The following is a 14394-nucleotide window of genomic DNA, read 5'->3' as shown; positions in this document are numbered from 1 at the left end:
GGAAGGAGGGAGGGGGAGAGGAGGAAGGAGGGAGGGAGGGGGAGAGGAGAAAGGAGGGAGGGTTGGCAAGAGAGACAGTGGGGGGGAGAGAGAGAAAGGGAGGGAGTGAGTGAGGGAAAGAGGGATGGAGGGGTAGAGAGAGAAACCAAACTGGGTGTGGTCTCAGCAGCCTCACCTGCTCTGAGTCTGATTGGACACTGGGGCTGGGGGAGGCGGCACACCTGTTGCTCGTTGACCAATCAGTGGTCAGCAGGTTAACGGACGCAGACTCTGATCCACAGTGTCGTCCAATCACAGGGAGACGGGGGGGGGAGAGGGAGACGGGGGGAGAGGGAGAGAGATAGAGAGTGTGTGTCCAGCAGTCTGTCTGTGGTTTCTTTCTACAACGGACACACAGAGACACTGAGGCACCCCCCCCCCCCCCCCCTAACCAAAACCCAGGGAGGAGGTCCCAGAATAATATCAGAACAACATTTGTTGTTTTATTTATAATTTCTGATTAACAAATTATTATTCTTAAGGCACTTATGTAACATTATTTAGTGATAAAAGGAGAATGATGATGGGCTGAACACACGAGAACATTCAGTTGGATCCACTGAGTTGTTTATTAAAATTATGCTTCATTAACAAATGCAACAGAAAAATAGTCCCTTACATGTACACAATAAACACAAGGACTGAAACAATAGAAGCTGCAGACTTTACTAATCATAAACAGGTGTGCACGTATCTTTAATAACTGAAAATGTTCTGCTGCCGTTTGGTTCCCAACAGAACACCAGGAATCAATACTCAGTTTAAAGTCATTTACAACACAGACCTCCTGGTTATTATGAATGAAATATAAAATCTGCTTTAAATCAGGTTCCTTTGGCACCGAGCTGCTCTATTCACACTAACACTGAAGTAATGCATACTAGCCTTTCATGGCTCACAGTAAAACAAACAATCTCTCTTAACCTCTTGTTGTTCCTAAGGTCAGTCTTAAACTGCAAAAGACCCGCCTTCTTTGCTGAAGGTCTAGTCAGTGTGTCTGACAGACACGGTCATAGCACTAGAGGAGCAAGTAAAGGACAGCTAGCTTTACCCAGACCGAGGTCCAATCTACTGAAAAATACCATCATTTACACAACTATTTCATTATGGAATGAACTACCAAAAAAACATACGTTCTAGCAAAAATAGCAAATACAACTTTAAAAAGTCTGCAAAAAAATCATGTGGTCCATAATGTATATACATTTTTAATGTTGTCATTTCTTTTTGTAGCCTTCATATCTTCTTTTTACTTTTTTGTTTGTCTATTTTTATTTGAGTTTGACATAAGGTCAAACAAGTGATTGTCTGTTGTCTATATTTGATGTTTGGGACCCAGGAAGACTAGCTCTCTCTCTGGTGTGTTGCTAATCGGGATCCTAATGAATCTAATCTCATCTAAATCATCCTTGTTAGGATTAGGACAAAAGTGATGATCAGAGCCCTGGAGAATAAAATATGATAATGTCTGAAAATGGACAAATATTGTAGCATAAAAAAACATGTGATTTACCATCAATAGGTATTTAATATACATTTCAAATTAAAAATGAAATCTTAATAAAACCTGCTCAGGTAACCCTATGGAAGATGTTAAAAGTCTCTTCCTTTCATGGTTTACCATCATCAACTTTTAGGAAGCCCCATAAAAAGGAGGGGGAGAGGGAGACAGGGGGGGGGAGGGGGAGAGGGAGACGGGGGGATGGGGGGACGGAGGGAGAGGGAGACGAGAGAGAAAGCGAGAGGGATAGAGAGGGAGAAAAAGAGACAGAGACAGAGAGACAGGGGCGTGGGAAGTAGGGGTGCGGCAGGTGCAGCAGCACCCCCTGGTGGCAGAGCTTCAGAATTTTTTTGTTATATCTTCTAAATATCTCTTTGGTTCCAGGACATTTTGTATGTGACGTTTGGGGAACGGGGCGAAGAGAGGGATGACAATCTCAACTATCCTCCCTGTTCATTGACCTATCAGATTTGCGTGGACGCGACAGTGATCAGCCTAAAGCCGCGCTCACGCCAAAAGAGACGGGGCGGCGCCGATCTGTACAAAGTCAACGTATAGACGCGCTCCAGGTGACAGGCGCCTGGAACGCCTCCGTTAAGCCCACAGACCTTACGTGGACCGTAACCACCCCCCCCCCCGCCCCCAACAACTTGTTTTGTGTGTGTGTGTGTGTGTGCCCGCCCCGCCGCTCTTTTTTTTTTTCTACAGCCGACACAGAGACACTGAGTCACCCTCCCTCCATACCCTAAACCCAGGGAGGAGGTCCTCCTGGGTGAAGGTGGACCTGAAGGTGTGGAAGTGTGTCAGTGTGTCTGAGGACCCTCCTACACCTCGGGACACTCTGTAGAAGGACAGAGTGCCAGCAGGCCGGTCCAGATACACTCCTACTCTGGTAGAGCCAGCGGGGGGGAGACGTATGTCTGTCCTTCTACCGTTGTACCAGGCAGTGTAACCACCATCAAGACAACGAAGACTCCAGGACTTGTTGTTCCCTCCAAGCTCGCTGTCACCACCCCCTCCTCTCCTTGTGATTCCTCTGTATGTCACTCCTATAAAAACAGCTCCTTTCCTCTCTACCTCCCAGTAACAGCGGCCAGTCAGAGCCTCTCTACACAACACCTGGTAATAGGAGTCAAATCTCTCTGGGTGATCCGGAAACGACTGGTCCTCTCTGACCCACGTCACCTTTCTGTTGTCCTCAGACAGAGAGAGTCGTCTGTGGGCTGTGTTTGGGTCCAGTGTGAGTTCACAGGCATCTGACGGGAGAACAAGACATGATATTATTCATAATTCCCGAGATATTCCAGGTTATTCGCCCAAAATCCCCCCATTCATTCTCATTGGAAAATTTAAAAAATGCTGATTCATGCTTGAGTCCCCGCGACCCGACCCCGGATAAGCGGATGAGGATTTGTTTTCAGTTGGTATATATATATATATATATATATATATATATATATATACACATACATATATATATATATATATACACATACATATATAAATACAAAATTATATATATATATATATATATATATAATTTTGTATACGTGTATATATATACACATACATTTATGAATATATATATATATATATATATTTATAAAACGGGTGGCTTAAATCCAGCGATCTGATTGGTTCCCAACTGTTGTATATTGAGCGTATACACACAGCTATGACGCCCGTGCAGTTTACAGAGTTCAGTATCACTCCGCGCCTAACTTGAACTGTTGTTTATTTATATATAAAAGCAATAGCATAGTTCACTGAAGCCTAAAAAACATGTTGATTGCTGGAGGGGGTGGAAATGTTGTAAAGCAATAGGCACACGGTGAGTGAACTGCTCGATAATAGGCTAAATTGCCGGCGAACCGAGCTACCGTCTCTAGCCTTCTCTCTGAAGGACGCTACAGTGTGTTGCATAGCAACCGCCGTACACTTTGCCGGCAGCCAGGAGGGACTACTTTTTTGTATTCGTTAAAAAAAATGCTTTTCCGACTTTCTAGCTTTTTCAAAATTGAGGGTGTCTATGACTTTCATTTCGCCATACATACGTAACCGTTTTATAAAAGCAATAGATCACTTCAGTCAGTGGTATACGGTCATTATACCACAGTGAAGGGGCGTTGTCCGTCCCGACGCACAGCGGAGGGACGGCGACCCCCTTCACTGTGGTATAATGAACGACACAGCCTGTCGTGATCTATTGCTTAAATATATACACACCTCAACAACAACGTTATAAATACATAAACAACAAACATCTCTCCTTGGATCCAGATCTTACCAAAGACAAGCAGCTCAGTGGTGTGATTGGCCGTGCCAGCGCTGTTGCTCGCCGTGCAGCAGACCGTGTTCACGCCAGACCTCACCCCTCTGACGAAGAGGAACCCCCTCTCCACCCAGGCCTCTGATTGGTCGTCTGTGCCGTTCCTCTCCAGGGGCCTGCCGTTGTGGAGCCACTCGACGGTGGGCTCCGGCGTGCCGCCGGCATCACAGGTGAAGCGGGCCGTTTGGCCCACGGGCAATCGCAGGGTAGAGGAGTGTACATCTATGATGCTGGTCATCACTGGCATCACTGAACCAGAAGAAACCAGGAGGAGAGGAGTGAACGTTTACAACACGTATCTAGAGATGCACCATCAGACACTCCCTTCACTCTCTCCTAATACCTGTCCACCAGAGGGCGACCAATAAGATTCAGACCCAGATTTTATACTTAAAAATAAGTATAAATATGTAAAGATACATAAACATGCGTACACATAAGTAAACATACGTATAAATATGTTCACATACATAAACATACGTACACATAAGTAAACATACGTATAAATATGTACACATACAAAAACATACGTACACATACGTAAACATACGTTTAAATATGTACACATACATTAACATATGTACACAAGCATAAACAAACATACTAATATACTTACATAAGTGTCTAATGGCAGTGCAAGTACAATTTATTCAGTAATTGTAGGATTTCTAGTTCAGATTCCTGTCCTATTTCACTATCCTTCCACTTGTCCATTAAGTTTGCACGTCTAAGATATAGTTTGTTTTGTTATTGAGAATGGGTCTGTGGTTTGAGGCTAGGTTCAATTGGACAACATACATGGCTGGTTGTCTGCTTCCGCTAGAAGCTTAACATCAATGGACTTAAAAAACACCTCTTTCACGTCATGACATCAACAAAACAAGGGAACGGTTCACAGAATTCACAGTTCGGTTCATATCACGGTTTTGGTTTTGCTACGTTTTGGGTAAAGCAGGGGATGACACAAGTGACTATAAAAAAAAGTACTCATATATACATATGAGGAGCTCTTTTCCAAAACGCTATGAATCCATTTGAATATCTTTCAGGAAAATGTCATTTTTTACCTAGACCCACATATTTTGTTAATATTCAATTCATCCTGTTAAAATGGTTTGTTCGCTCAGTCTGAACATGTTGAACAATGATTTTTAAATCAAACAATATTATTGATTATGAATTCAAAGTTGTTATTTTTTTCAAAACGCTATTAATCCATAAAAGAAAATTCAAAACGCTGTTAATCCATTGATGGTTTATGTATTATTTTTTTTAAACAAGAGAACATGCAATATACGATATCAGGGACTCATCTCATTCTATAAATGAATATAAATCAAATAAATCCAAATGCATGGAATAAAGACCTCCACACTCGGGGCCACTCTCTGCTCCCCCTAGTCCGACAAGGTGAACCCTTTCGGCCTCACACACGAGGTGGTCCCGCTGCCCTGGGGGGTCCACAAGACCTCCACACTCGGGACCACTCTCTGCTCCCCAAGGTCCCACAAGGTGAAGGCAAAAAATAGGTTTGGCGCTTGTCGCGGTTTGGAAACAAACTGCATCTTGCTGTACATTTTTAACAAGGAAATATAGTGATTTGGCGTTTATCGCGTTTTGGAAAAGAGCTCCTCATATAGACACACACACACATATACATATATATATATATATATATAATTTGTATATGGGTATATATATACACATACATTTATGAATATATATATATATACACACCTCAACAACAACGTTATAAATACATCAACAACAAACGTCTCTCCTTGGATCCAGATCTTACCAAAGACAAGCAGCTCAGCGGTGTGATTGGCCGTGCCAGCGCTGTTGCTCGCCACGCAGCAGACCGTGTTCACGCCAGACCTCACTCCTCTGACGAAGAGGAACCCCCTCTCCACCCAGGCCTCCGATTGGTTGTCTGTGCCGTTCCTCTCCAGGGGCCTGCCGTTGTGGAGCCACTTGACGGTGGGCTCCGGTGTGCCGCTGGCATTGCAGGTGAAGCGGGCCACTTGGCCCACGGACAACCGCTGGGTAGAGGAGTTGAACTCTGTGATGCTGGGGGCCTCCTCCTCCGTAGGCCTCACTGAACCAGAAGAAACCAGGATGAGATGAGTGAACGTTTCCAACACCTATCCAGAGATGCACCATCAGACACTCCCTTCACTCTCTCCTAATACCTGTCCACTAGAGGGCGACCCAGAAGATTCTGACCCAGTTTTCTCACCTGCCTTTTCCTAAATGATTGAATAACACAGCAGTATCTACAAAGATTTCCCAGGGAGGGGAAGACACTCCCGCTCAGAGATTAACGAGTCGGGGGTGGAGCTTGTGGAGGACAATGCAAAACCGCTAACCAGCTCCAATTGAAACTAATGAAAGCAAACACAGAAAAAGACGATATCTAGATGCTAGTAGTGTGCATACAGAGTAAGACATGAGTAATGGGCACCCTGTGCATAACCTCAGGACTAGGCATGTGGATCAGCTTTTTTTTTAAATATATATGCAAGTTTAATATATTTAATATATGCAGGTTTAATATATGAGGGTTAGTTAAAATCAGCTTCTAAATTTCTTGCAATTCTTGCTATTTCTTGTATGCCATCCTAATCATTTTGTCAAGTTTGGTATTACATAACCTTTAATGCCGTTACAGCCTGTCCTACAAAGTATTTGTAGAACAGTATTCTGATCTCTTGTCCATCATATTCAGGAAGATATGATTTAAACTCACTGAAGCGCAGGGAGATTAGGAGAATACTCAGCAGTCCGAAGATCAGAATGACAATGCTGCATGACTTCAGGGCTGTTAAAGAGTAGGACACACACACAGATTAATGTACACAGAGATATATTCATACTGCATGGATATCATTCACAGTCCAGACAGTCTCCCTACGGTCTGCAGAATCCCTCCCCGTCTTGAAGAAACACCTGAAGACCTCTACTGAGAACAGCTCAGTAAGTGATGACTGGTACTGTGGCTCTTGTGTTGAGTTTAGAACACACTTAAGCACAACAAGTACTGGTCTCTAGCATACATGTTATTATTCCCTTATTATTAAAATATAGGCACACATACAGTAATACAGTAGACTGACCTTTGACCCCTGACCTCTCTCTCTCTCTCCTTCTCCCTCTTGCCCTACCCCTTCCTCCCTCTCTCCCTCCCCCCTTGCCCCTCCCCCCCGAGAACATATTGTAAAATACATTCTATAATTATTAATTCTATATAATAATAATTTTAATTCTGATGACATGGAAAAAAAACACAAGACTACGCACAGGCACACAGGCACACACAGACCACAGATAAGAAGACTCAGGGTGTCGCGTCCTGTAGCTGGAGACGCAGCGGTGCAAAGGAGGAAACGAAGATCAGAAGATAAAAAAGTTTGTTCATTACTATAACTATATAAGCCTTATAATAAAGAGAGAGTCTTCAACAGCTTGATTACTTATTATCCTTCGTTCCAATAACTATTTGAGTCTTATTATAAAGGGTAATGGTGATAGTTTGATGATATTCTCTTGCAAAACCAAATAGCTTGTTGAATAGATCTAGTTCAGATGATCTGGTTCTGTGAGCCATACAGCAGAGCCATACAGCCAAACACAGACATGTTGCCCTGGCTTGTGAATATTTTTCTAACACATACAGTCAAAGTAATACATACAGTAATACAAAGGTTATCATACGGGGGGGGGGGGGGGGGGCAAAAAATACATACATACATAAGAATACACACATACATACTATACATGCAGACATAAACATACACATGAACATAGATATACACATAAACATAAATACATACATACATAAAGACAGATACATACATGAACATAGATACAGTTCATACACAAGCGTTTACCAGAGATGGGGACTTGAGTTAGAGACTTGGAGTCAAGTCGCAGTTAATTTGCCCACACAGTGACTTGAGACTCGCCTTGAGACTCGTCTAATAACAAGTATGCAAAAGACAGTACTTGTTCTGCTTAAGTGTGTTCTAAATCGTCCTCAAAAGACAAGTCCCAAAACTCGAGATTTGGGACTTGCGAACAATCATATTTTTGTTAATTTTTTTGGCGCATTAACCTTCAGGAAATGTCTGAAGAGATGATTATAATTCCTGGGTGTGTGTTATCCTCGCAGTCTATTGTATTATCTGTTATAGCTCCTTTCCCTAACTAGTCCAAACTAAACTCTGTAATTCTCTGTTTCCATGCTGTCACGTCTTTTCTTAAAAGGCATACAGGGAAAGGCTGTTTTCAGGGAAAGGCTGGAATAAGGCCTGAAGTGAGGGAGGAGTTGATGAGGGTGGTGAGGAATGGCAGGACGTCACTCGAGACGACCTGGAGGAGTGAGGGGGGGGATAGAGTCAAGGGGGCACGTGGCGTTGTGGTTAGACGTAACTATTCTGTTGACATCACCAGAGGAGAGAGGGATAAAGTGGGTAAAAACAGAGGTGGGGATAGGGGGAGGGAGAATGGCGGCAGGGGTAAAAGAGGAGCTGATGTCCTTCACCTTTCGGGTAAAGACGGTTAGAAAGTCATCAGCTTTGATGGAGGAAGGAAGGGGGGGGAGGGGTGAGGAGGGAAGGGAAGATGGAAAACAGTTTCCTGTGGTTGGAGGCGGAGGAGTTTATTTTGGTCGGAAGAAGGCAGATTTGGCTGTTGACACAACGGCGGTGAAGGTAGTGAGAGAGATCATCAGGACAGTCTGATCTCTTCCATTTCCTCTCAGCTTCCTGCAATAAATCTGTCTATGCGGTCATCAGGTTGGTCTTTTAGGCTACAAACGTTTGCTAAATTTAAATCTTGAGATGTAGATAGAAATATTTGTTTTACTGGTTTATTTATTTTAAATTCTTTAAAAAGGTCACCTACCACATCTTCTCTTCCTGGTCTCTTTCAGGTCCAAAGACGTGTCCTCAGGTTCCATAGTGAGTCCAGAGATGGTTTCCATGGTTTCTCTCTGACAGCTTCCACCACTTCTGCCCTCAAGCATCAGCTCTGCTTCATCAGCTGGAAAAAACAATGTTTTAATTCTGACCAATCAGCTTGCATCTTATACCATCAGTATCAGGTAAGGTTTTGATATTTCTCTTATCAGATGCCTTCATTTTACACATTCAGGCAACCACACACACACACACACACACACAAGATTATTATTCATATAATCTAAAGATACCACATATACAATTTAAAGATACAACATATATAATGCAAACATACAATATATCACATAAAGATAAAACTTAAAGTGTAAATATATAACGTATATCACAAAGATAAAACATACAGAGGGAGAATACAGCAGGTAGCATAGTAGACATATCAGGGAGCGGTCAAGCTGTATACTAGAAGGTAGTGGACATGTCTAGGAGTGGTCAAGCTGTATACTAGAAGGTAGTGGACATGTCTAGGAGTGGTCAAGCTGTACACTAGAAGGTAGTGGACATGTCTAGGAGAGGTCAAGCTGTACACTAGAAGGTAGTGGACATGTCTAGGAGTGGTCAAGCTGTACACTAGAAGGTAGTGGACATGTCTAGGAGTGGTCAAGCTGTACACTAGAAGGTAGTCTAGTGGACACGTGATGGTCCTTCTCTTTCACAAACTCCATCATTCTCAAAAGTTTGTTTATTTTTTGAAAGACACACACGCACACACACACACACACACACACACACACACACACACACACACACACACACACACACACACACACACACAAGCTGAATGTCAGGAGATTAACTTGCATGGACTTGCGGCTTGATGAATAAAAGCAACTCACCAATTCTATTCCACAGCAGTTAGCTGGCAACTCTGGCAAAATATTGATTAGGTTGACAAATATCACTGGATTAGGTTTTAATTTTCGGTCAGAACCTTAATGAGGGGCGTGTTTAAAGCTCTATCACTGTAAGGACCTTAATGAGGGGCGTGTTTAAAGCTCTATCACTGTAAGGACCTTAATGAGGGGCGTGTTTAAAGCTCTATCACTGTAAGGACCTTAATGAGGGGCGTGTTTAAATCTCTATCACTGTAAGGACCTTAATGAGGGGCGTGTTTAAAGCTCTATCACTGTAAGGACCTTAATGAGGGGCGTGTTTAAAGCTCTATCACTGTAAGGACCTTAATGAGGGGCGTGTTTAAAGTTCTATCACAAACACGCCCCTCATTAAGGTCCTTACAGTGATAGCTTTAAACACGCCCTTCGTTCTGACCGGATATCAAAGCCTCATCCAGTGATACTTCTCACCCTAGCCAATATTTACAAAACTAAAAGGTCTCATTTAAACTCAGACTGAAAAGGGACGAAGAAACGACTCAACTAATCATGCCTATACTCAAACCTCAATATAACTTTATACAGTACAGGGTCTGACAGACATCTGTCCTCCCTTCATCCAACATGGCAACTCTAGCTGCCAGCTAACAGCTGTGAAATAGATGAACAAATAAATGCTGTACTAACTACTAATAAATTAAGCACAATTTTCTCATTGTTATTGTCTGTTTAGTTTTAGGTGTTTAGGTGTTTAGGTGTTGATCTTTGTCGCCAAAAAGGGAGAAGTAACTCCACGTTGTGTGGAACTCTCGTTTCCTGAAAAAACATCCCTCCCTAACCACGGATGTTTCATAACAGCCATGAGGCTCCCAGCTTTAGAAACAAGCCCTTCCTCAATCAGCGGTCTGGTCTGTACTTGTGTTCTTGTGGACTTGGGTAACATCCAACATACTAGGGTTAACATGAAATCTGTTACATACGCCCCCCCCCCTCCAACTAGAAATGTCCGTTTCTTATCAGCGCTGTTAACAGAACTAAGTCTCATGAAGTTCAATTCCCAAAACAACCAAGAAAACCAACAAAATACTAATGCTGTCTGATATAGACAGGGCTCTAATAAACAAGGTTCACACACACACACACACACACACACACATCTGTCTGTGGTGTTAACTTGTTGAAAGGAAACCACCACCATTGCCTCCACAGCGTCTAACATTGTGCTGTTTGACTCAACGTGGCCGCTCTGACTGCTGCAGACTCAAACGCTTCACTCTGTTTCTACTGGTTGAAGACCGTGCCTTAGAAGAGAAGTCACCTATTTAACAGATCAGCATTGTCAATTTATGTTATTTAACACACACACACACACACACTCACACACAGTTTTGGGAAGTCTAATAATCTTCCCCCTCCACAGTGGAGCTGAGCAGCGAACATAAAGGGGAAACACACCCTGTCATTCTAGTCCAGGGTCCGGAGAGAGACAGAGACAGTGGACCATTGGTGACTGTCTGTTCTGCTAACGTCATCATAGACAGCTGCTCAGGGTTACATATATAAAGACTACAAGGATATGTCATGTTTTTTAAGAGCTAAAACAAAGTCAGTAGGAGACCTCACCCAAACGAACAGTCACTCTGAGACCCCACCCAAACACAGTCAGTTAGAGACCCCCCCCCCCCCCACATTGTTAGCAGAAGGAATTCCCAGAAAACAAGTTCAAACATAGTCACATAATCTTTTCTATTCTCTGTGCTCACCTTCTAATGTTTCTCCCAGACCTCTCGGTTTAAAAGGTGTTGCTCTCTGTCTCCAGAGAGAGAGGTCGTGTGACTTTGGTTTGGGCTTTAAACTTGGCTTTCATTTCCTGAAAAATACTTCCTGTTCTCCCCCAACCACACACACACACACACACACACATGCTGTCTGTGGTCTTAAATTGTCAAGAGGAAACCAACATTGTCCCCAGTGTCTAACAGGATTTAACACACTCACTCACTCACTCACTCACTCACTCACTCACACTCCGAGGTTAGCTCCGACTTCAAAGCACTTTATTTGTCCCCAAGGGGCAATTTAAAATTTCTTAGGGATTCCTGATGACACGATAATAAAATCATAATACAACCTGTATCATGTCTGACTTGCACCTTGTTTGAAATAGCATCATTCTTCTATATGGACCATTTGAGTTTTTTCTTTTTTTCTCAATTTACACTTTTCCTCTATATACACACTATATACTCAATATACTCTGAATACATGAACAATTGTTACGACAGTTCATTTCTGATTGATGGACTTACTGCTTGTGGGAAACTGTGCAATCCGACTTTTTGTCATTTGTACTTTTGGTGATAAGGCCTTTATATATTTTATAATCAGTTAATATTTTGTGATTATAAATAATCAAAGTGGGGAGTGTAATGAAACATTCCTATGTAGCTTTACTTCATCCATTTCTTTTGGCCCTTCCCAGCATCGACTGGTCCTAAGATCACACTGAGGTCTGGTTCAATGCCTCATCATCTCACTTCCTTTACTCTCTCACGAGTACATCTGCTCTCTGTAGAATAATGTAGCGTTCCTGCCAGGGCATGAAACTGTTAAAAGACTGACGCTATGATCACTGCTCACTCTGATACAGAGGAGACTCTTGTGTGCATACATTAAATACTCTATATATATAGAGTATTTAATGTATGTAATGTATCTCTGTTCCTTTTCAAGGAAATGCTCTGTCATACCAACTGTCTTTTCCACTGACTTGACCAGTGTCCTCTCAATGGCCAGTAGAGCTAGGCTGCTTAAACGACCTTGGCCCATTGTGTTACTGGTGTAGGACTTGATCCGCTTTAAACAGGAGAAGCTTCCTTCTACACCTGCAGAAGGAAGCTATGTAGCTCTAATTGTTGCCACTAATGAAAACAGTTTGTAAAGCTGAGGCATTGCACTGTCCAACTCCATGTCTTTAAGGAACACCAAGAAATCACACAGCTTTCCCCTGTCACCCTGCAAATCCTGATCTGAATACAGGACTTGAAGTTCAGACCTCAGGCTCCCTGAATGAAAGTGATGGCCAACTACCAAAACGATATTAAACTTGAACAAGGAAATGTGGGAATTATGTTAAACTGAAGCAAGGGATTGTGTGAATATGAAATGTACAATGAAAATTGTCTAGCAATTTCGCCAAGCAAATATCAAGGGTCTGATGGAGTCACTCGTTGACTCTATCGGACCCCGAGGACTGCTTCTTCCTCTCCTGCTTTTTCTCCCCCTGCTAGCTTATCGAAGCAGCCTCTACGGAGAACTTGAGCTACAAGGATCCCCCCTCTTATTTTATCTGGTGTCTGGTTTACTGAGATAGCCCCCACGCAGTACCGAGCTGCAAAGGTGGGAAATATTTATCTTTCTTTTGGTATTATTCGGTATTATTTGGTATTATTCATTCCTCAAGACTGAAGCCACCATTTATTTTCCTCAGGTCAGATCTGTTTGAGGTGCAGATATATTCAATTCAGCAGTCAATTCTGAAACAGTCAATTCATTGCAACATTACTGTAACATCAAAGGCATCAAATCAAATTTGACTGCTGCTGTGCTGTTCGGGTATTTAAATTATAATTATTTAACACTTTTCAACAAAGTAGGGAGAATGGCTTTGGATATGCAGTCTAAACAAATGTCCTGAAACGACAATAATTAATGGTTGGATCCCAGGAGATGAAAGGATAAAGAAGCGTTGCTCTGGTTCGTGTTAGGCCCTTGTCAGAATAAAGTGGGCAGGGCTTATTGAGAAAACCCATTCCTAGTTACAACTCACCCACACGATCAGCAGGGCTGGGAGGGAGGTCCAGGCTGATGTATAGTGGCTTGTCCCTCTCCAACATATAATCAATCATCGTCTGACTTGCACTCTCCCCTTTCCCGATCACCATGTCGATCAGACACCGAGCCCGGTCCGCTCTGATCGTCTGGCCCTCCAACACAGTGTCCTTGTCGTCGGTACTCAACACTTTCTCATCCCAAAGGTCATCCAGCAGACCTTTCAAAGTTGCTTCTCCGACATTCGCCACAAATCCTTTACGGATCCTTTCTAGGTCTGAAACAGAATGCAAAAGGCAATATTACATTTACAATGTTGTAGTCAATATCAATTTGTCTTCAGCCTGTTTTAAAATCAAATAGCAGGCATAAATACAAAGATCCAAATGAACGACTCCGTTGGTGGTGATTGTGTAGGCCAGTGGTTCTCAAAGTGGGGTATGCGGCGCATTGCCAGGGGGTCCGTGAAGAGTTTGCTACTAAATATGTAAAAAATAAAAAGATAAAAAATATTTTTTTTGCGCACGCACACTGGAGAACTGCGTAAAATCAGCTGACCGCAACGTCCGTTACTGTGAGACATCCTGTCACTCCGACCCCCTCCCCCGACCGCAACCAAACACTCTCTACCCCCCCCCCCCCAAAGTCTTAAGGAGGAATCCACACATAATGGGAACATAACATGAAGCCTGATTCCAAACAAACTCAGGTGTTACAAGTTAGAATAAAGTCTTTATCTTTATCTAACTTCAGCTTTCTCAACCTCTTTTAGTTTGTTAACGTGTTTTATCCACGACTTTGAGAAGTTTTACTCAGACTAATGATGGAGTCATGATATATCACTGCTCTAAGAACAGTCACAGACAGAGAGATCCTCTTCTT

The 14394-nt window shown here is 42.7% G+C and overlaps 1 protein-coding gene across 1 annotated transcript; it reads right to left on the bottom strand.

The window, feature by feature from the left end:
- Positions 1–1777: 1777 nt before the first annotated feature.
- Positions 1778–8906, bottom strand: LOC311373252 (tripartite motif-containing protein 14-like). Its single transcript, XM_084490053.1, has 4 exons — positions 8775–8906; positions 6619–6690; positions 5668–5967; positions 1778–2796 (listed from the first exon to the last, which is right to left on the bottom strand). The coding sequence occupies exons 1-4, from the start codon at positions 8893–8895 to the stop codon at positions 2243–2245; spliced, it is 1047 nt and encodes a 348-aa protein (XP_084346179.1). The 5' UTR covers positions 8896–8906; the 3' UTR covers positions 1778–2242.
- Positions 8907–14394: the final 5488 nt, after the last annotated feature.

The sequence above is a fragment of the Micromesistius poutassou genome, assembly GCF_964030765.1.
Source record: "Micromesistius poutassou genome assembly, contig: SCAFFOLD_2498, whole genome shotgun sequence".
Classification (NCBI taxonomy): Eukaryota; Metazoa; Chordata; class Actinopteri; order Gadiformes; family Gadidae; genus Micromesistius; species Micromesistius poutassou.
Note: the sequence above shows the minus strand (reverse complement) of the source record. Positions and strands in the feature narration are given on the sequence as shown.

Excerpts from the sequence above, each read along its gene's own strand:
- LOC311373252 (XM_084490053.1), bottom strand. The coding sequence starts at position 8,895 with ATGCTTGAGGGCAGAAGTGGTGGAAGCTGTCAGAGAGAAACCATGGAA. Across the intron at positions 6,691-8,774 it reads GACCAGGAAGAGAAGATGTG|CCCTGAAGTCATGCAGCATT; the intron begins GTAGGTGACCTT and ends ACTCTTTAACAG. Across the intron at positions 2,797-5,667 it reads CGCTGAGCTGCTTGTCTTTG|ATGCCTGTGAACTCACACTG; the intron begins GTAAGATCTGGA and ends TTCTCCCGTCAG.